The sequence below is a fragment of the Mobula hypostoma genome, chromosome 27 (assembly GCF_963921235.1).
Source record: "Mobula hypostoma chromosome 27, sMobHyp1.1, whole genome shotgun sequence".
Taxonomy (NCBI): Eukaryota; Metazoa; Chordata; class Chondrichthyes; order Myliobatiformes; family Myliobatidae; genus Mobula; species Mobula hypostoma.
In genome coordinates this window covers 9,312,412-9,334,884 of record NC_086123.1, presented here as the reverse complement: position 1 = coordinate 9,334,884, position 22,473 = coordinate 9,312,412, and the positions used below count along the sequence as shown (strand labels likewise).

At 40.0% G+C, this 22,473-nt stretch overlaps 1 protein-coding gene across 1 annotated transcript in view; it reads left to right on the top strand.

The window, feature by feature from the left end:
- The window catches only part of vsig10 (V-set and immunoglobulin domain containing 10), a 34,496-nt gene extending 12,567 nt beyond the window's left edge, over positions 1–21,929 (top strand). Inside the window, exons 4-9 of the mRNA XM_063034073.1 lie at positions 362–646; positions 771–878; positions 4,706–4,718; positions 5,673–5,809; positions 12,603–12,669; positions 17,051–21,929. Of these exons, the coding sequence (XP_062890143.1) occupies positions 362–646; positions 771–878; positions 4,706–4,718; positions 5,673–5,809; positions 12,603–12,667 (608 nt within the window). The 3' untranslated portion in view covers positions 12,668–12,669; positions 17,051–21,929. The remainder of the gene's footprint in view (positions 1–361; positions 647–770; positions 879–4,705; positions 4,719–5,672; positions 5,810–12,602; positions 12,670–17,050) is intronic.
- The last annotated feature ends 544 nt before the right edge of the window (positions 21,930–22,473 follow it).

Sequence of the window (22,473 nt, the reverse complement as noted above, 5' to 3'; positions counted from 1 at the left end):
TAAATTAAACGTTATTTTTAGAAAAAAAAAACAATTTTTTAGGTCTTACTTTCAAAGTTATTGTTTCAAATTTTGTATGCAGCTGTTACTTCAAATGTTAATGTAGGTGTGATTCATCAAATGTTACAGCAACAATTTGTGCTACTTCATTCATGTCTTTGCTTCAGTGAGATTGTTGCAACTGATTTTCACAATCAAAATTAAGTATGCAATAATATGTAATTTTTCACCCTTCCTCCCACCTCCTCATTCTCCAATCACAAGGATAAAACTATGTTGGTCTTTTACTATTTTGGTGTGAAAAAGATTACTTTGAATATTGAATGATATTTTATTGAACATAGATCTTGATACATTTCAGAGGCTCCACTTCCTGAATCAGAACCTCTTATAAATGGAGTTGAGGGAAAGAATACAACACTCACCTGTCACTCTAAGGAAGGAAATCCTCTTCCCAAATTAACCTGGCTACGAAACAATGACGTGGAAATTTTCTCTAACAGTAGATATGTAGTCTTACAAGAAGGTGTTACTGCATACCTAACAATACAACAGTCATCTAAAGCATTGGATGAAGGGAGATATGTTTGCAAGAGTGAAAATCCTCTGGGGATTAAAGAAGTGGAAATATGGGTCTCATTTAACAGTGAGTTGACCGTTTTCTACAAAGCATTAGAAGTTTTAAATCATTGTAAATCTTTTCTAAAGCATGGTAAAACATCACCATCTTTCATTTGACAACTTTGTGTTTTCTTTCTCTGTATAAACAGATAAAAACATTTCTGGATTGGTTGGAGCAATTGCTATCCTTGTACTTCTGATTATTGCTGCAGTTTGTGGAATTTTCCTCTATAGAAACAGGAAACTTTTTATCGCAAGTAAGTATTGGATGCAGCTTTTAAATTCATCAGCAGCTCTTAGTATTGTGCATAAATAAACATTTTAATGTTGGTAGTGTAATTTAAATATTTGATGAGATTTTCATCCGATGTCCAACTGAACTGTAGAATTCCGTGAGAATTACCTATAGATTGGTGATTCCTCTAGGATTATTTTCAGATACTTAAAAAAAAAATCAATTTTATGCTTTAAAGTTTCTCTTGCGCTATATATTTATAAAACCATAAGACAAAGGAGCAGAAGTTGGCCATTTGGCCCATCGAGTCTGCTCCGCCATTTTATCATGAGCTGATCCATTCTTTTAGTCCTACTTCCCCACCTTCTCACCATAGCCCTTGATGCCCTGGCTACTCAGATACCTATCCATCTCTGCCTTAAATACACCCAATGACTTGACCTCCATTGCCGCCCGTGGCAACAAATTCCATAGATTCACCACCCTCTTGCTAAATAGATTTCTTCACATCTCTGTTCTGAATGGGTGCCCTTCAATCCTTAAGTCATGCCCTCTCGTACTAGACTCCCCCACCATGGGAAACAACTTTGCCACACCCACTCTGTCCATGCCTTTCAACATTCGAAATGTTTCTATGAAGTCCCCCCTCATTCTTCTAAACTCCAAGGAGTACAGTCCAAGAGCGGTCAAACGTTCCTCATATGTTAACCCTCTCATTCCCAGAATCATTCTAGTGAATCTTCTCTTTACCCTCTCCAACGTCAGCACATCCTTTCTTAAATAAGGAGACCAAAACTGCCCACAGTACTCCAAGTGAGGTCTCATCAGTGCCTTATAGAGCCTCAACATCACATCCCTGCTCCTATACTCTATTCCTCTAGAAATGAATGCCAACATTGCATTTGCCTTCTTCACCACCGACTCAACCTGGAGGTTAACCTTAAGGGTATCCTGCATGAGGACTCCCAAGTCCTGTTGCATCTCAGAACTTTGAATTCTCTCCTCATTTAAATAATAGTCTGCCCGTTTATTTCTTCTACCAAAGTGCATAACCATACACTTTCCAACATTGTATTTCATTTGCTACGTCTTTGCCCATTCTCCCAATCTATCCAAGTCTCTCTGCAGACTCTCTGTTTCCTCAGCACTACCGGCCCCTCCACCTATCTTTGTATCATCATGTATGACACTTGCAAAACACCTTTCTGTTCTACCATGCAATAGACAACCAGTTAGTTAATTAATATGTGTATTTCAGAACATACCTATGTACTTGTAGTTTATAATTTAAGTGTTTACTTTTAAATAAGCATTAAACCTTTAAATTCATCATGCAAAAGATCTTTCAGTGCTTTGTCACAGAGTTATTGTCGAGCTGGAGGCTTGTCTTTGTATTTAATTTAATAGAATATCTATCTATACACTTGAGGAACAGAAGTAAAACATGTATAATTTTAATCTTCTAATGACGCTGTTTGGTAAGTAAACTTCTCAGTTAGCACAGCAGGTGGACTTTCCTAATAGAAAGTTTGTACTTTTGTTGTATAAGTTTATTGATGCTATTGTGCCTAACAGTGTGAAGTGAAATAATGATGTCAGCAGTTTAGGGCATTAAAGTATTTAAAGCATCCTGCAGTAATATTCAATACAAAGACAAAACACTTCTATGAAGCTTTATTTTGTTAAACATGTTCTCAATATGTTAAATAAGTTTGGCTAAATTATTGCATTCACTTAAATCATTAGTATTTGTGAATTAAAAAAAAAACTGTTGTGGCAGCAAGAATTCTTCTCCAGTTTGACAATGATCTTTCTGGAGTCTTATTAATCTACTGTAAGAATTGCTATCACTGTGTGAGTTTAATTTGCAAAGTTTGCCAGCTCAGCTTTGCAACTGCTATTAGTAATTCATCAGTAAAAATATGTGGCAGAATAGCTTCTTATAAATCTCCCCTCCCTGTTTTGCAAAATCAAGTCCGGTTGAACCAGTGAAAATAAAGGCTTAACAGTTTTGCCCAATTTTATTCAATACGTAAAATCAATTAGAAAGTTTAAAGAAAAAGTATCATCCAAGAACCTGTTGGAAGTTTTGCATTTGGCTTAATGATCTACTCTAGTGTTCTATTAAAATTATCAATTTTGTTAGGAGTCTTCAGTAATTAATATAACAGTCAACACAATATTGCTGTGACTTCTCCCATGTGCATAGAAAGTAGTTTCTTTATTTTTACCTAAAACAAATTTTTGCACTTGTATCACAATGTTAGTCATTTCACCAGGTTATTAAATGTTGATTTATGAGCTATTGTTTCTACCTGGACAGTATTTATACCCTGGATATAAAAAAGTAAACACAGGGAAATCTGCAGATGCTGGAAATTCAAGCAACACACACAAAAAATGCTGGTGAGCGCAGCAGGCCAGGCAGCATCTATAGGAAGAGGTACAGTCCATGTTTCGGGCAGGATTCAGCCTGAAACATCAACTGTATCTCTTCCTATAGATGCTGCCTGGCCTGCTGCGTTCACCAGCATTTTTTGTGTGTGTTGCATAAAAAAGTAAAATCACATTAGTATTCATGCTTACAATTACTCTAATAAGATTGCTGCACTATGCATGGAATTGTGTTCAAAGATCAAAGTAAATTTATTATCAAAGTACATATATGTCACTGTATACCAACACTTTCTTATCAGCATACTCAATAAATCCATAATAGAATAATAACCATAATAGTATCTGTGAAAGACCACACCATCTTGGGAGTTCAGCCAGTATGCAACAGATAGCAAATAGAAAAATAAATAAATAATAATAAAAAATAAATAAGCAATAAATAAAGAGTACCGGAAAGTCTATAGGTTGTGCAAACATCTCAATGATGGGGCAAGTGGTTCAAGACCTTGATGGTTGAGGAGTAATAACTGTTCCAGAATCTGGTGGTGAGAGTCCCGAGGCCCCTGTCCCTCCTTCCTGATGGCAGCAGTGAGAAGAGAGCATGTTCTGGGTGGTGGGGGTCCCTGATGATGGATGCTGCTTTCCTGCCATAACACTCAGTGTAGATGTGCTCAATGGCGAGTTGGGCTTTACCCTTGATATTCTGGGACGTATCCATCACTTTTGAAGGATTTCCCATTCAAGAGCATTGGCGATTCCATACAAGGCTGTGATGCAGCCGGTGAATATACTCCCCAGTACACATCTATAGAAGTTTGTTGACGTTTTAAATGCCATGTGGACCCTACACAAACTTCTAAGGAAGTAAAGGCGCTGCCATGCTTTCTTTGTAATTGCACTTGTGTGCTGGACACAGGACGGATCCTTCAAAATAATAACACCAAAGAATTTAAAGTTGCTGACTCTGTCCTCCTCTGATCCACCAGTGAGGACTGGCTCATAGACCTCTGGCTTCCTCCCCCTGAACTCAATAATCAGCTCACTTTGAGGAAGAGGTTGTTGTTATGGCACCCCACAGCCAGATTTTCAATCTCCCTCCTATATGCTGATTCGTCACCACCTTTGAGTCAGTCTACGGCAGTGCAGTCATCAGCAAACTTAAATATGGCATTGGAGTTGTGCTTAGCCACATAGTCGTAAGTGTAAAACAAGTAGAGCAGAGGGCTAAGGACACAGCCTTGTGGTTCACCTCTGCTGATGGAGATCATGGAGGAGATGTGGGTGCCAATCTAAACAGACTGAGGAAATCTAGGACCCAGTTGCACGAGGAGGTTTTCAGGTCAAAGTTGATGTTTATTGATCAGTTTTGTGGCTATTGTGGATTATTGAAATTTTAACCAACTCTGTCATCGCTAAACTTACCAGTTCACTTTTATTGTTATCTTTTTCCAGGAAGCCAGTTTTGGTAAGTAAAATATTTTGAAATCTGTATAAATAACATTGCAACCTTGTTGGCTAAATCATGAGAGGGAGCTGAACCCTAGATGGAATAGCTATTTTTATTTAGCTTAGATCTGCATTTCATTTGGCTACTAAGCATTTCAATGTGATGTATATTGTAAGTCCATTATGGCTTGAAATGGAAAGGATTATTTAGAAATGAATGATCAAATGAAAGTAAAAATACACCATTAGGCAGAGTCTGTTCCAGCTCCTTCATGTGAACATATAAATAGAATTGGATAGGGTAAAATAATTTGTCTCAAAGAAAGGTCTTTAGAATGAAAGTATAAATTAACTGCTATCACTAGTTCATACTGATTGCTGTAACTAACTGAATATTACAATGTTTTTACTGTAAAGATTGGTCTAGTGTACACTATAGATGGTCAGGCAGGGTTTAGATACTTGATTTTAGTATTTATTGACATACAAGTGTGTGACAAAAAACAATATTTTAAAATATGACAAACAGCAAGATTTTAAAATATTTTTGGAGAAGGGAAACATTTGCAAACTCAAGGACACTTCAATGCAGAGCTGATGTATTTTCGGAAACAGAACAAGGGACTGAAATTAATCACTCAAAGGGAAAGTAAAGCAAGATATGCAAGAACAGTTTATTCAAGTTGTCATCATGACCAAGAATACCTCTCCACTGATTGTTAAAACTGGGTCATTGTCTTTCTGTACCTGAGCCATTAAGTGGTTGAGTGCAAAATGCATTTGTGACTGTAGAACTTTGTGGTTTAAACTTCAATGTAGTGTTAAGATTATTGAAAAAGGAGAAAAGCAGTGTGATAATGTTGGTAATCTAATTACAATTTTTGCATTCATTGTTGCCACATCAGTTTGTTTAACACTTAAAATAGTTTTCTATGAGTAACTTGCTTTGATCGCCACATTTCCAAATTTGCAGGCAAACGGGTTCAAATGTTTTTACTCTGGTGGATTCGGAGGAAGAGGAATATCTTGCAGATGAGGGTTCATCTGGAATAACCTCAGTTGTTAATCATCAATCTGTTCAGTCAATAAATGGTCATGCTGTTGTTGAAGGTAAGTAATCTTTGACCAGGAGGATAGGGAAAGGCATTCATTGAATATCTGTGCATGTGGCATAACTAAAACACAATATACTACTATCTGATGTTAATTTGGGTTGGAGTAATTAGAGGAATAAATCTAATATGAGCATTGTTAGCGTAAGATTTTTCTTTTTTCAAATCAGTCTTTCTGTTCCATGACCTTTTAAGCTTAGGGATTGGTGAGGATCCATTGTTTTTCGTCATGTGATGTAAGTGTGATCGATGTGTGACGGAGGCCGGTGTCAATCAGTTCTGTCTGTTGAACCAGTGTTATATTGGAAGGCAACTGAAGCAGTCTGAGGGAACTTATTCCAAATTTTCTACATTAAGTAAATCTAGGATTTTCATTTGCGATTTTTGATCAGCATGTATTGAGGAACCAAAGGATAATTCGCATGATTCTGTAATTGGGGTCAAAAGGCCTTCTGGCTTTTTGGAAGGGAGAGAGAAGGGCCATTCACCTTGAGGTTATATCCCCCACATCCTCCCTAATTGCACAAAACACAGCATTTCATACATACTCAATTTTAGACATGAGGTGCAACAGTTCCAAAGTTCAAAGTGTCAATTGTCATTTCTTAACAAATCTGAAGTATAGACAGTGTGTGATCGGACACTTCCCATATTAATTTCCTGGTGTGATCATAATGTGTCTTGGAAACCCCTTCTAATCTGTTTCAAGCAGACTCACCTTTTGTTAATGATCACATCTCTATGGAAACCCTTTGCAGTATACCCAGCAGATGTGCTCTTCCTAGCCACATTACATCTGATGACTGTCTGTATTCAACAGATCTGTTACCTCTCCCTGCACTTCTGCAGTGATTAATCATTTTGGGACGATGTTATGACTCCTTTTTATTATCCCATAGCAGCCATCCATCTCAGGAGATATGGGACATTCCAGTTTACCTTTCACTAGAGGTCCATTTGTGCCTATATCTCTTGCTCTGTCCACTTTATTTTAAAGTCCATGTGCTCCAGGAAAACATGGCATATGTTGTTGACTCTGAGGATGTCAATTGATTCTTCAGTGATGCACTTGCATGTCCTTGTGCTGATCCAGGCCCCTATTTAGACTGTGACCTCTGGTGAAAATGAGATTATTTTCCAAGAAACCTTTTTAGTTGGCTATGTGATCATCTAAGCCTACACAAATCAGGTCTGATGTTGCTGAAGCTGAAAATTAGGTTCCATTATGATAATTAAGTTGACTCTACCTTTCATTTCCATGTCTAGATGCCTAATTTTGATCTGAATGTAAACATTTCCTATGTGTAAATGCCGCCTTCCATTAGTCACCAATAACCGACAGTCTAGTTCTTTGGGGATCCCAGTGGTTTATTTCAATATCTGGATCACTGGAACCCCATTTCCCATGCTCCCTTTAAGCTTTACAGGTTTGCTGGAAAATTTGTGTTACTACTGAGTTAACATTTTTGAAAAGAAAAAGGTTCATTTAAAACTATGTTGAAGTTATATGTAGGAATGAGATCCAGTAGCTTGCCACAGCTGTCAGTGAGACATCACTGAAATCCTGAGGGTGCCAAATCTATTTATTTAGAGACTAAGCATGGAACAGACCCTTCCGACCCTGGGAGCCGCGTCTCCAGAAACAGCCGATTTAACCCGAGCACAATTTTCCAAGTAACCTTCTAACTGGTACATCTTTGGACTGTAGGGTTGGGGGAAGAACCAAAGCACCCAGAGGAGACCGCACATTCCACACGGGGAGGTACAAACTCCTTACAGAGGAGGTCAAAGTTGAACTCTGAAATCTGACCTCCAGCGTTCCGAGCTGTAATAGCACCACGCTAACCGCTACGCTGCCATAAATATCCAATTACTGGAGTTGTACTCTATGTCTGCATCTACGACGGCTAATCTGCATTTGAAATTTGTCAAAAAATAAACACCAGATTTATAGTTAGAATTATTAATACTGACACTTAGCGTAGATTTCTTTTGAGTGCAATGACATAAAATCTATAAATTGCAAAAATAAATATTGCAAAAGATGAATAATGCTGCAATATTCACTGGTTTGTGGACCATTCAGAAACCTTTTAAAAATTTATTTCTTTATTTAGAGATACAGGAAAGTAACAGGCCCTTGTAGCCCAATGAGCACGCCCCACCCAATTACACCCATGTGACCAACTAACCTACTAACCCGTAAGTCTCTGGCACGTGGGAGGAAACCGGAGCTGCCAGAGGAAACCTACATGGTCACAGGAAAAACATACAAACTCCTATCAGGCAGCAGCAGAATTGAAACCAGGTTGCTGGCGCTCTGTAATAGTGTTACACTAACCTCGATGCTTCCTTGCCACCACTGTTGGCGGATAGGAAGAAGGTGTTCCTAAAAGGTTGAGTGTGAGTCTTCAGGCTCCTGTACCTCTTCCCTGGTGGTAATAATGAGAAGCAGGTGTGCCTTCTTGAAGTGTTCTTCTTGTTTGTTGCTGCCTTCTTGAGCTAGCACCTCTTAGCGTTGACCTCAGTGGTGGGGAAGGTTGAGCCATGATGGAGATGGCTGAATCTGTTACCCTCTGCGTCCTCTTGTGATCCTGTTCATTGGCATTGGTTCCAGGCAATGATGCAACCAGTCAGAATGATCTCCACCATAATAGCTACAGAAATTTGTAAGAGCCTTCCATGACATACCAAATCTCTTCCAACTTATAATGAAGTAGGGGAATGAGTATTCCTTCTTTGGGAATGCATTAAATGTGTTGGGCCCAGGATAGCTACACTGAGAAGTTGACATACAGGAACTTCAAGTTGCTCACCCTTTCACCCAAAGAGGACTTGTGTTCTCCTGACTTCCCCTTTCTGAAGTCCACACTCATTTCCTTAGCCTTGCTGACACTGTGTGAGTTTGTTGCTGGTACATCACTGAACCAGTTGATCAATCTCATTCCTGTAAGCCTCCTCGCCACCATCTGAGATTCTGTCATCGGCAAATTTATAGATGATGTTTCAGCTGTGCTTCTCCACAGTCGTGAGTGAAGAGAGAGTAGAGCAGTGGACTGAGTGTGTATCCTTGAAGTGTATTTGTGTTGTTATGTACCCCATAACTGGGTTGCCAAACCAGCAGAAATGGATCACTCAGTTGGAGTCTGGATTACTAGAACTAAGGAAGTTTTATTAAAGATAACAGGATCAATCAAGCTCTATCGTTGTCTAGGGGTAAATGACCAGTTTCAAAGTGACGCAAAGTTCAGTTCAATTTAGTTCAGTTCAGTTCGCAGACAGTGGAGAGAAGGAGAGAGAGAGCAAAACGAATGAATATTCAAAACGGCTTCCACACACATACCTTTGCAGTTGGCTTTCAGGCAAGCCCTTTGTGATGTCATCTGAGGTCACCGACCGTGACCCCTCTGTTTCCAGATACGATCATTTCTCTGCGGTGAACCCGGCACCCAGGCAAGGGTGGACACACACCAGGTTCCCGCCGATCGTGCCTTTCCACCCTGTGCGTCTATGGCCTGGTCCCGCAACCGGCCTTCCAAAACTTCCCACCGACTTGTGAGAGACTTGTCCAGGGTCTCGTTACCTCGGGCGTCGTGTGTCCTGCCTTAGCGAACCTGTCCCTTTTTATCCCCCTGCTGGGGTATCGCCTGTCCATCACTTCAAACAGTTCGGGGTTCAAAGGGTGAGCCGCTCTTGACAGCTCTCCTTCCCCTTCATTAACATCTCCAAATGCTGCTCCATTGTTTTCCTTATCTCTCTCTCTCCTGAAGACAGGTGGCAGACCAACTGCTGATCCCACTGGTGCCAGCCCAGGCCAGCTAACATCTTAATTTATGTGTATTCTTGTCACAGTGTTGATAGTCGACAAGAAGGAGATGTTATTCCTGGTCCAAATTGGAAAGTATAGTCTCCCAATGAGAAAGGAGAGGGTTCAGATGCAGAATGAATACAGAGGCCCAGGCTTTGAATCTGTTTATTAGTAGTGAGGTGATGATGCTGTTGAACACCAATCTGTAACTGGTAAACACGTAGCTGGTCTTGTGTCTGCCAATTGTATTGGTGCTTCAACACAGTAGAAAACCAGTGAGACTGCATCCATTGTAGACGCATTGTAGCAAAAGGTGAATTGCAGCAGGTCCAGGGCCTTGCTTAGGCAGGAATTCAATCAGCCATGACCAATCTCCCAAAGCACTTCATTGCGGTAGATATGAGAGCTACCTGGCGATAGTCACTGCGTCTGCTCACTCTGCTCTTCCTGGATGACTAAATGATTGCCACCATTTTGAAACAGGTGGGAATCTTAGATCACAGCAGAGAGAGGTTGAAAGTGTCCTTGAATACTCCAGCCAACTGACCAGCACAGGTTTTCAGTACCCAGCCAGGTACATTGCCAGGGCCTGATAACTTGCGGAGTTTCACTGTCTTGAAGGATGCTCAGATTTTGGCCTCTGAGGCAGATATCCCAGGATTGCCGGACACTGTGGGGATCACACAGATGTAATGTTATTCTCCCTTTCAAACCCTGAATAAAAAGCATTGAACGCATCAGGGAGTGGACCATTACTGCCATTTATGCTGTTGAGTTTCGCCTTAAGGGAAGTAATGCCTTGCAAACCTTGCCACAACTGTCCTGCATCCGATTCTGCCTCTAGCTCCACTTGGAGCTGACTTTCCACTCTCACAGTGGCCTTTCGTAGGTCACACCTGGACCAGATTGCTAGCCTTGAATGCCACTGATTCAGCCCTCAGCAGCCTGCAAATACCCTGATTTATCTGGGGTATGGGAAAACTCATTATGATCTCGAAGGCAAGCATTTGTTCATGCAGATCTTGATGAAGTCAATTATGACCATGGCATATTCATTCAGATCTGAAAATGAAGTGTTGAATACGGTGCAGTAGAAGTATATGCTGGCAGTAGAAGTAGATCCAGGTGAAGGACTTGCTAAAGTGCGGGCGTGGGATGGCATGCTACGTCTCGATGACGTGACAGTAATCGAGTGTCGTGGCTCCTGTGCGCTTGTAGGTGACATACTGGTGGTATTTGCTGCCCAGAAAGCAACAAACTTCACAACATATATCAATGATGATAAGTCTAATTTATTACCTGGTTGAAGTCTCACCTCCTCTCGTGCCAACCTGACATCTGCCAGAGGTGGAATGTGCGCCTCGGCCAGAATTATGGCAGAGAGCTCCCTCCGCAGGCGGAATGGATGACACTTGACCGTGAGATGCCCCAGGTTGGGGGAACAGGACCAAGACAGAACCACCAAGTCCATGCACCATGATGAGTTAACTAGGAAGTAAATGCCTTTTGCCCATTATTTTCCCCCTGCAGATACCACACATCCATAAGCCCATCCCTCTTTGCGCTTTAAGTCCAATGCTCCGCAGCTCCCTTCTTTAATCTTTCTGCTTTGCTCTTCATCTGAGATTCATCCATTGAGGTGAGGTGGGGATTGACAGTCAGATATAGCCAGTTGAGAGAGGGGTAGAAAAGAGAGAGAGGCTGCTGGGTGATGAGTGGAAAAAGTTGAGAAAGAGGGATGGGAAGATGGAGTTAGGGGTCGGGGTGGAGCAGGGGTAAAGAGAAGGTAGAAACAGAAGCTGGAAGGTAATATGTGGAGCAAGTTAAGGGAGAGATGATGAGCAAATGGGGGCAGAAGAGGAAAGGATGGGGATTGTAGGCCAGGTAGAAACCTTGGTAAATAGATGTATGCTGATGGGAGGATCAAAATGGGAGAGAGATTGTAGGTGGATTGTTAGAAGTAGGAAGTAGCACTGGAGGTCGTCCAAAAGAGAGTGACCAGTTATTTCCTAGAGGACTGTGCTTTCAAGAATGCCTAGAGAGGTTCGGTCTGGAGTTTATTTGGAGTTGAGAAGAATGAGTGCTTATCTTATTGAAATGTGCACAATCCTTAGGGGCACGGCAGTTTTGAGATGTTTTAAATAGGGGGAGACTCTCAAATGAAGAACTTTAGTCTCGAGGTAAGGGGCTGATCATTCAAAACATAGTATGCAGAAATTTCTTCTCACCACAGCTAGTGAAACTCCTCTCCCTTGCCAGAGAGTTGTGGGGCTAACTCGTTGTAAGTATATAAAGTGGGATTGATAATGTTTTGAAAGAACAGGGAATTAAGGATGTAGGGAACTGGTAAAGAAGAGAGCAGAGGCCTGGGTAGATTATCCATGATCTGGTGTGAGGGGCCATTTTGCTTAGTACTGCTATTTTGTTTTGTTCTGAATTTGCCGTCCTGTCTTTGACACTGGTGTAAAGTGTGACGTGATGGGCTGTTCACATAAACCCTCTTCCCCCCACCCCCACCCCCCATCTCAGATGCTGCCCGAGCCACTGAGCTCCTCCAGTAGATAGTTTTTCTTTTCACCTGAATGTTCGAAGGATGTTTTCCCGGCTGGGGTATTCTGAATGAGACGTCATGTCTTTCTTGACTTACAGGGCAAAAAATTTTGGACTGAGGTGACATGAAATTTCCTCACTCAGGGTAGTGAACATGTAGAATTTACTATCTTATAGTGTGGTAGAACCAAATCACCAAATATATTTAAGCAGACAGATATCAAGATCGATAGGCTGTAAGATGCATGGGGAGAGAGTGGAGATATGGTATTGAGTTGGAGGGCCAGGCTGGCTCAAAGGATCAAATGTCCAAATTGTGCTCCTATTTTTTAAAGCTGCTTTATAGCATCGGAGATGAGTACAACAGGGGATCCATAATGATATGCAAAGCTTTGCTTTACATCTCTTAATTTTCTTCCCCCCCCCCCCACAGGTAACCAACAAAAAACTCATAATGACCAGCTTCCAAATGAAGGAAGAAACGAGAGTGACGTTTAAAGGTAGACCATTTATTTCTGGTGTAAAATGCTAGATCATTTTCATTTCTGGTGACTGGTGTAGTTATTTAATTTTATTCCCGTGAAAACCCTAAATGATGAACCAAGCCCAGGAAAGGCAGGACAGGAAACAGGAGGATAAAAAAGTAAATGATTCATTTTGGTCATGCAAAATACTAAATACATAAACCTCAAGGTTATTATGTAAAATTTTCCTCCAATCCCTCCAACTTTTCTCACCTAAAATTGATTTATTTTTTGGAGGGGATGCAGTGATTGGACGTGTTCTTTTCCTGCTTGGCTGGGGAGAACTCTCGGACTCCTATTGTACCTGAGATTGAAACATAAGAGTTCTTATCTGCATACTTCAAGCATGACAGGACCAGGATTTTGGAACCATCAAAAGAGCTTTTTAAATGATTATCATCTTGTTACTCAGTAGCGTAGTGTTCTGTTAATCATTAACCCTAAATGCAGTACGGTTTAATTTAACACTTAGAATATCATTCATTAAGGTTGTAGTTCAGGCATTGTCTGCAATTTCATGGTTTAATATTTATTTATGTTACATGTGTGCCAGGTAATGGCCATCTCCAGCCAGCGACTCTAATTATCTACCCTCACATTGAACCTCACTAATTCACAGGACTCTCCATCTTCAACCTGACATTCATCACTGACCCTGCCACATTAGTATTGTGACTATAAGAACCGGTCAAAGGTTGGGTATTTTGGGGTGACTGACTCACCTCAACGCTTTTCCAAAGGTTGAGTATTCTGGGTTCACTGACTCATCTCAAAACCTTTCTCCTGTACAAGGCACAACTTGGGAATATGGCAGCTCACTTTCCATGGTAGGCCCTCCCCTCACCTTTTGAACCTACCCCTTATCTTTATTTCTCCAATTCTGCTGAAGGGTTTCGGCCCGAAACGTCGCCTGTACTCTTTTCCATAGATGCTGCGGAGTTCCTCCAGCATTTTGTGTGTGTTGCTTACTTCCCATTTGTCTGGGCGAACATTGATCCGACACTCAAGAGATTTGACACCATACAGAACAATGCAACCTGTTTGATTGATGCCAAGTTCACCAGCATTGACCATACAGTTAACCATACGTTAACCGTACATTAACCATACAGTTCTGCCTCCACTAAAGCATGGCAGCTGCGGCTCGTACCATCCACAAAATGCACTGTGCTTACTTGTTGAGATAACTCTGACAAAACCTCCGAAGTTGTGACCAGTAACGTCAAGATAATCATCACCTGCAGGTTTCTCTACAATTCAAGCGCCGTGCTGTCTAAAAGAACCTTCACTGATACTGGCATTAAGACCAGAACTTTAAAGCAGTTCAATGTAGAGCTTCATTACCTCATGTTGAGGGCAATTAGGGATGAGCAATAAACGTTGGTTTGCACCAGTTCTCACACCTAGAAATAAATAGGGGCAAAAAAGACTCCATTGACACATTTGAAATTTTTAAAGACTCACTATGTCCTTTATTTACTTTAGCTTCCATTGATAGGCCACTATTTACACTATCCAGTGTTAATATTCAGCCAACTCCAGTTCATCCAGTTACATCAATTATCCCTTTTACTTCTTCCGCCTCTTGTCTTCAATTAGCATTCACTCAAGTGTGTTCATGTTACTTGTTTCAACTGCTTTGAAGTTCAAGGTAAACTTGTGTGGAAGTATGTACAGTACTGTGCCTAAGGCTTTTGCACAGTTCTGTATAATGTTACCATATGCTACCTTGAGATTCATTTTCTTACAGGAAAAAAGAAATACAATGAATAGAATTTTATGAAAAATTGTACAGAACCAGACAAAGACTGACAAACGTCAATGGCAAAAGCAGAAAAACTGTGCGAATAAAAATAATACTGAGACATGTGTTTAAAAGAGTGTTTGAAAGTTAGCCTGTTGCACATAGGTAGCAAGTTCCACATTCTGGCCGTTCTCAGGGTAAAGAAATTTCTCCTGAATTCTCTACTTTATATTGGCCATTACATTGGACACTCCAGAAGACAGAAACTTGTCGTCTATGTCTACCAATTATGAATTTGAAGCCCTCTATCACATTGCCTTTCGCTTTCTTTTCCAGAAAAACTTGCTTCAGTGTACCTTTAACATTTGTCTAAAAGGATATCCAATTGGCCTAAACTTTGCAGTTTTTATTTGACAATGGATGGCCATTGAACTTCCTAAACCCCAGCCATCCCAGCTACAAATCCTCTGCCACACGAAATGTTACCTCACACCTTGATCTTTCTTCCAGTAACTGGCAGCAGACTATTGATTTTCAATACGGCCAAATTTATTTTCTGAGGTTCCTTAGATGCTACGAGCAGGGAAAATCGACCACGCCTCATCCCTCAATCATTCAAGTACCATCTAGTTCAAAGTTTTCCCAGAGCAAAAGCAGTTTTGAAGAATGTGCTTTAATTGCCTTATTTTATTCTACACCGAGTATCTAATTTCCCACTGTGTCTTGGCGCTTTCTTGGAGTGGCACATCAGGCTAATGCTGTTCTAAAATGTACCTTGGACTCTGAAATCAGTTTGATATAACAAGCCTTTTGAATGTAGATTCGTGCAGGGGTAGTTAATCCACGTTCCTGTGCTAAACCAGCTGTTGCTGCTCTCAAACAGTATGAGCAACAATTAGAAACTTTTAAATCAATTAAAAATGTTTTGAAAGAACTCAAGTATTGTACAAAATAGAAAAACTTAAAATATAACATTTAAAATTAACTGAATATATTTGAATAAAATAGATTATTTTTAAATAAATTACCTAAAGCTCATCTGTTGGTTCTATTTGCTCACATTTGGCCCATATCCCTCTCATCCCTCTCTTTCCCGTCCATGTTCCTGTACAAATGTACAAGTTGCTTCACTACTGGCCCACAAGGAATCCTCTGTCGGACTGAAAATGGCGATCAGCTGTGAGAAAGTTTTGGATTTCTGCTAAGTAATGAACTTAACGCAGAACTGCTGGCTTTTTTTTCAGTCTGAGTGTCGTTTCAAGTTAACTGCAATAACATTTTTTCTAAAAAGAATCACTCCCTTGTCTGCACTGTTAATTCATTTAGTTAATCTGTTACAGAAAATAAAGAAACTTTTCTTTACCTGTGTGTCCTGTTCTTTTGAGGAATCACTGTCTGAAACCAATGCTTTCCGATCTGTTAGTCAAAATGTGTCCCGCAGTATCTTAACGCTGAGTGATCTGTTGTTGCTGTCAATATTAAGTGATCAAACCACATTTTGGGGCTAAGAAGCAAACTGCTGGAGAAATTCAGTCGGTCAGGCAGATTCTGACAATGGACAGTCGACATTTCAGGTCAAGATCTTTAATCTGGACTGGCTGTGGCCTCTCCGTGTCAGCTGAACCAGTAAATAGAATTCCAATGACTAACTGATTACTAGCAATAAGAATAAGGCTGTCATTATTAAAGAATTAACTTTTTCCTTTTTCTACTCAAGAGTTTTCTACATTAAGATGGAATATTCTTTTGTTACTTGTAATTAATAATTCAAGCACCTAAATTGTAACATAACATTAGCATGGATCAAAGACAAATCGGTCAAATTCTCCTTTGCCAATGGCTGGATTTTCTCTAATTAGTTAGGGAAAAAAATAGCATTTATTGAATTGCTTAGTCATCCCATTTTGGTAAATGTTCATTTCTAATCTAAATATTATGCCTATTATTCAGAAATTAAACCATATCTAGTAGTTCCTTTTGTGAGCTGTCAGATACACACTCTACTAAATGATTCTTTTCAAATGTGCAAGGATAGAATTAATTTCTTTGGGATGTTGTAAATGTTAGATTTTAATGGGTGGTTATTGTTCTCTGTTGATGTTTTGGTATTTAATAATAGTAACCGAGAGACTCTTTGCATTTCACTGATAATATATTGAAATTTCTGATATCTGTACACTATTTTTGTTATGCAAACATTTTTTCTTGAGTATCTACTGAATAGACATAGATCCAATATAATTAGAATTATGATTTCATATATAACAATTGTTTTTTTACCAAATAACTCATTTCAATAAGAGTTCTTGTTATCTCCGGTGTTGGCCCGGGGTGCCCTACTGGGGAGTGGTGCTAAAGGTGTTACAGAGACTTTTGGGGAAGTGGTAATTATTCAGAGCCATTTTCTGTTTCTCAGAAGCATGGAAATAAGTTGCTTACTTTAGGTAATGTAATATGTATTATACAAGAAATGAGAATGCACTTGCCTTGTCCGATAGGCCAATATAAATGATCTCACATGAAAATGCTTGTGATTTCAGCTAACTTTGCTGTAACCAATGTAGTCTTCTCTTGGGCAGATGCCAAATAATTAACGTTTGTTCTTTTTTTTAGGACCAGAGGAAATATGATGGCTTTGGTGCAATATTTTTTGCGTAAATCTGTGGAGAAGTGTGCTGTGTTGGGGATTTCCAGTGAGCTCTGATTGAGCTAATATATTATCTGGATACAATTAAACTAATATTATTGTATAGTCTTTTTTTTTTAGATGCACTGAAACCAATGACACAAAAATGTTAGGAACTGCTTTTAAACACCAGTATATGTAGACTGCCACAAAAATTAATATAGTTTATGCTCAGGATTTAAGTATGAAAGGTAGGTCTAGTGAGTTTGTTGTATCTGTCCAGTAGTAACCTTTTGGCTTGCAAATAATTTAGTTTAAAAGTGCCTTGTTTGTTGCTTTTTATAAAATAATGCTCTGCATTCAACTCTGAGTGTCTATTTGTAAACACTACAAAATATTTTTGAGCATTTTTAAAGAAGAATCTTTTTGTAAAATTGTACATTATAATTAAGTGTTAAAATGATTCTATTCATCTTAGTTTTGTTCAGTGATTGAATTATTTATGCAAATAGGAATCATTTTATATTAATACACAGACAAATATCATGTTTATTTTAAGTGGTTTGCTATTTGTGTAGCTTAGCTTGTGTCTTTTTTATAAACAAAACCTGTATTATGTGCTAACAGCAGTTTTCATAAAAAGAAAAAATATATATAATTTGTATTTATAAAGCTGATTTAACACAGAAGAAGCATTCCTCAGCAGTTTAGAGGTGTTAGTGGATCAGTCAAAAAGGGAGGTACTACGGGGTGTAAATAACCTTGGACAAGTGAGTATATATTAAAGAGTTTTAAAGGACAGTAAGCAGAAGGACAGGTGGTTCAAGATTGGTGAACAGAAAAAGTTAGAAAACTTCAGGATCATGGTCTTTTCGGGGGCTTTGCTATTCCGTGTATGGTGGGTAGTGGTGGGGTGATACTTTTTCCTGATGCGGGTGGGGGAGGGGGAATTTGGGGTTCTAACGTTTTTCCTGTCATTCATTCTTTGGGGGTCTTCTGTTTTGTGGATGTCTGCGGAGAGTAAGAATTTCAGGTTGTATATTGTAAACATTCTCTGATATTAAATGGAGCCATTGAACCATTGAAAGTAAGTGATATTTTAAAGAAGAGTATATTATTTTTTGAGGTTGAAACAATTTCTGGGAATTAGGGGGAAAATGCAAGATAGCAATCCAAATTTGTGTTTTGTTAATCTAAGACATTCAAAGCTAACTATACTTCGGAGGATTTCAATTCAATTAGTTTAAGTAATCTGGAATAAGATGATAATATTAGTGGTGGTGACCATGATGTAAAAGTCCATCTAACATGAGTATTTCTCTGTCTATTGTTGAATAATTTATGCCACTCATTATTCTAGTGTTTTTTTGAGTCTATATACACAGTACCAAATAATACACATAGGAATACACCATCAAAATACCAGTGTAAATTGCCTAGTGTTTTTGGTTTATGAATTTTGCTCAGCAAAGCATTTATCTGAATTCCTTATCAATTTTATTCTTTGGGCTCACATGCCTACAACTAAGTGCATGTCCCTTAACAGCCTTCTGAAATAGGCTAGTGATACCTCCTTAGCAGTTGATATACAACTGTGTATCAGCCCATCTCCCCTATTGAATCTTCAGCATGACTAAAACTTGTATAAACCCATTGGTGCTAAAGTCCTTTACACTAATGTGGGGATGTGCCAAGAGTGGGAGCCACCCTGAAGGTGAATCCAGCCAACGCTTCACATTGCTTTTGTTCTAGAACTGTATGTTTTTAATCAGCATTCCTCACAATTCCTGGGAATATCCTGTCCCAACTACCAGTGCCGTCCAGAAATATTGTTTACTGTTGGACAGACTGAGATTGAAATGGTCCAAGTTGATCCCAAGCTTCGAAAGTTTCACAATACAAGATCAGATAAGGACAGGGAAACCTACTAATCATCATATGCTGGCTTCAGTTAGTTGATAAATCAATGATCCAATACTGTTTGGAAGCAATGCTTCTGCAAGGCTGCTTCTCGTACCAGAAGGTGAGCTTCAGTGCCCATCAATTAAAATAGGGTGGTAGTATGTCAATATCCTTCCAATAAGGGGAAACAAACACAAAAAATATATCTGCCAGCTTTTGTGTATGTGGTCATGTCATCCTCCTGGTAGTTGAGTTCAAGACCTGTCTTTCCAGATTTGGCCCTAACTGGTTGCAGCTTTCCCCGGGCCACTTGCGGAACAGTGGTACTTGACCTCTGCAGGTCAGTAGTGTGGCCCAGGGTATCCCCACATCTGCTTCCATCAAGCAGCTTGGTCTCTGTGAGATAGCACGTTTTTCTCCAATTTGGGATGCCCTGTCATGAACTCATGATCTGTGGTGCAATGCACGTTGAATCATTGCTCTCTTATGCTGTATTTGGTATTAGTCATTGTGGGTTTTGTTGTCACCAGTTCTTAATGGTGTCTCTGTTGTGAAAGTGTGACTGACTGAGCTGCACTTACTGTTCTGCCAGTCTTTCTCCCCTTAGTAAGGGTGTCAAATGAAGGCAGGAGAATAGGGTTGAGAGGGAAAATAAATCAGCCATAATTGAACGGTGGTGCAGAATCGATGGGCTGAATGTCCTAATTCTGCTCCTCTATCTTATGTTCTCTTGTTGGGGGGTGGGGTAGAAACCTTGTTAGCCTACTCAAATCTGTGCACAAAACATCTCACTGTCCTTTGGGTTGGAGTATTACAGAGTAAGGCATGTCTGTGATGAGTGACCCTTCGACTACAGTCCGTTGACCACCTTCCCAATGTTCTCTACCTATTCATCATCTGTGGAAAATGGGGTGATGTCCAGTAATCTTTAGAGAAGCTTAACAGCAAAAATCAACATGTATGTACATGGATCTCCTCTGTTGCACTGGTGCAAGGTAGATTACAGCAAATATCTGCTTCTCAACTTGTACATAATCCATCTTTTCATTTGGCTAACTGGCCCTCCTGAAAGATCATCACTCCAAGAACCCCTTCTAAATGATAGCTCCTTCTTATCACCAAAGCATGGCAGCACAGGCTATCCTGTGACCACCCATGGTTTGATTCACTTTACTTCCCAGCTTCTCACATCCCCCCGCCACCCACCAACCTGCCCCCTCATCTGGTCTCACCTATCACCAGTGTTCCATCTTAAGGTTTGTGTGTGTGCACGTGCACACACCTTTTGCTACTAGTGCACAAAAGAATTTAAACTGCGCACAAAAGGTTGTCACCCTCTACCTCAGAGGCAAATTAAGTATATTTCACAATCACATTTCCATTTCCGGTTTCTGATGCGGACAGTGTTGACAACATGGAGTTGTTGATGATTTGTCTGCAAATTTTATAACTGGCTTATTTATACTGTTTTTATTGAAGAAATTACTGATTCACTGTGTCGAATTCCAAAGAAGCAAAGACCATGAAGTGCAAAAGAACTGCTAATTTATTTAAACCAGAATGGCTTAATGAAACAGTGGAAACTGCAACACCAAAAGCTCATGAGGTCAGGAACGTGCGGCTACGAAAAATATTTCTGTACAATAAAGAAACTGGTGTTCCCTACGTGTATTATTGTGATAGAAAAGTTGCTAGAGAATTTGCAAGTGGGAAGAAGTGGAGTGGTATTTGGAAACTTGACTCTCTTTAAAGTGTTGTTTAGCAAGCAAACCAAATATGGTGCAAAAACTCTGGAGAGAAAATCCTTCATTACCTGCTACAGGCTAGCTATTTATGTTGTGTGAGAGTGCAGATGAATGAGAGCGAAAGTGATGAAGCCCAGGGGAGATCAAAGTTCCTATTGACAGTGTTTTGCTAGCTGTTAAAATGAATACCTCTATATATCAAATTCAGTGCACACAGGTTGTCGTCACTGGGCAAAAAATTGCATAGCACAAGATTTCTGCACACACTGGTCATTACAAGTTAGAGGGAACATTGCCTATCACCCCACAGCTTGTACTCCACCCATCCCCCCACCTTTTTATTCTGGCTTCTTTCCCCTTCCTTTCCAGTCCTGAAACGTCAGCTGTTTATTTCCCTCCAAAGCTGCGGCCTGACCTGTTGAGATCCTCCAGGATTGGGTGTGTACTGCTCACCATTCAGCCCTTCTTCCTCATTTTTCAAATTGGAGCACACATCTCACTCAAGTCGGTCAGTAACTTGCTGACAAAGATGACAAACCCCGGAAAGCGTTGAAATCTTGAGACATCTGCGGAGCTTGGCATCTTCATGAGGAGAAGGAGAAGATGGCGGTGCGACGCAGCGCGCGCGTCTTCTCCGGTGAATAATATCTGTAATCTGTCAAATAGGGGACCGTGCACAATTCTGATTTGATGGAGACAGACGTGAGAGTATGGAGGAACATGTAGAGAAACTTCTGAAATGTCCGCTTCACTGCCGCTGCTACTGTGTGGTAACCGGAATCTCCGGAGCAGAAGGCCCCGAATCCTCAGCTTTGCTTGTTTCGGTTGCTGGGGTTAGGTCAAAGGTGCTCAGGAGGCTGTATTGGAGGGGCTGGTCGGAGGCTCAAAGTTTTCGGACGGATGGACTGGGTGTCAGCTGTGGTCGACTGCTTCCAAGGCATCGGCAGTTGTCGGTGCCTTGGAAGTTTATGGCAGGGAGTTTCTCCCTTTTGCCGCCTGCTATCAGGGACTTGGGAGTCGATCGGGACTTGAGACTTTTTTTGCCGTGCCCATGGTCTGTTCTTTATCAAATTATAGTATTGTTTTGCACTGCTGTAACTATATGTTATAATTATGTGGTTCTGTCGGTGTTAGTCTTTGATTGTCCTGTTTTCTGTGATATCACTCTGGAGGAACATTGTATCATTTCTTAATGCATGTATGCATTTCTAAATGAGAATAAAAGTGGACTGAGTGTTCTCATAATCTAATCTAATCTAATCATTGCCTCAATTTTCGTTGAAACTGGCTTCAATCCACCTCTGGTAATCAACTTATCGCTGAAGGACACTACCTTCATTTTGAACTCTGATTAGTTATTCAAATTAAGTTCTATTTTTCCACTTTATCCCTATGAGTTCTTTAAGTAGAGGCTCCACTCTTTATTGAAAGTCTTCTGGTGCTATGTAAACAATAGCATATGGTACTGTTCTCCAGCAAAATCTACTGAAGGTATGCTAAAACAGATGAAACCTCATCTCTTCCTACTTCATTCACATAGCAGAACCTATTCTTTGCTTCCAGCATGCTGAAAATTCTTGCCCTATTCAAACAGCATCTGTTGTCTTCATTCGATTGTGATTCCTCTTCAGAGTCCACTGGGATTGGAATTGATTTATGATTGTCACAGGTACTAAGATTCAATAAATATTTCTTCTCGCACACAGATCAGATCCTTACACAGTGCATTGAAGTGGACCAAGGTAAAGCAACAACAGAGTGCA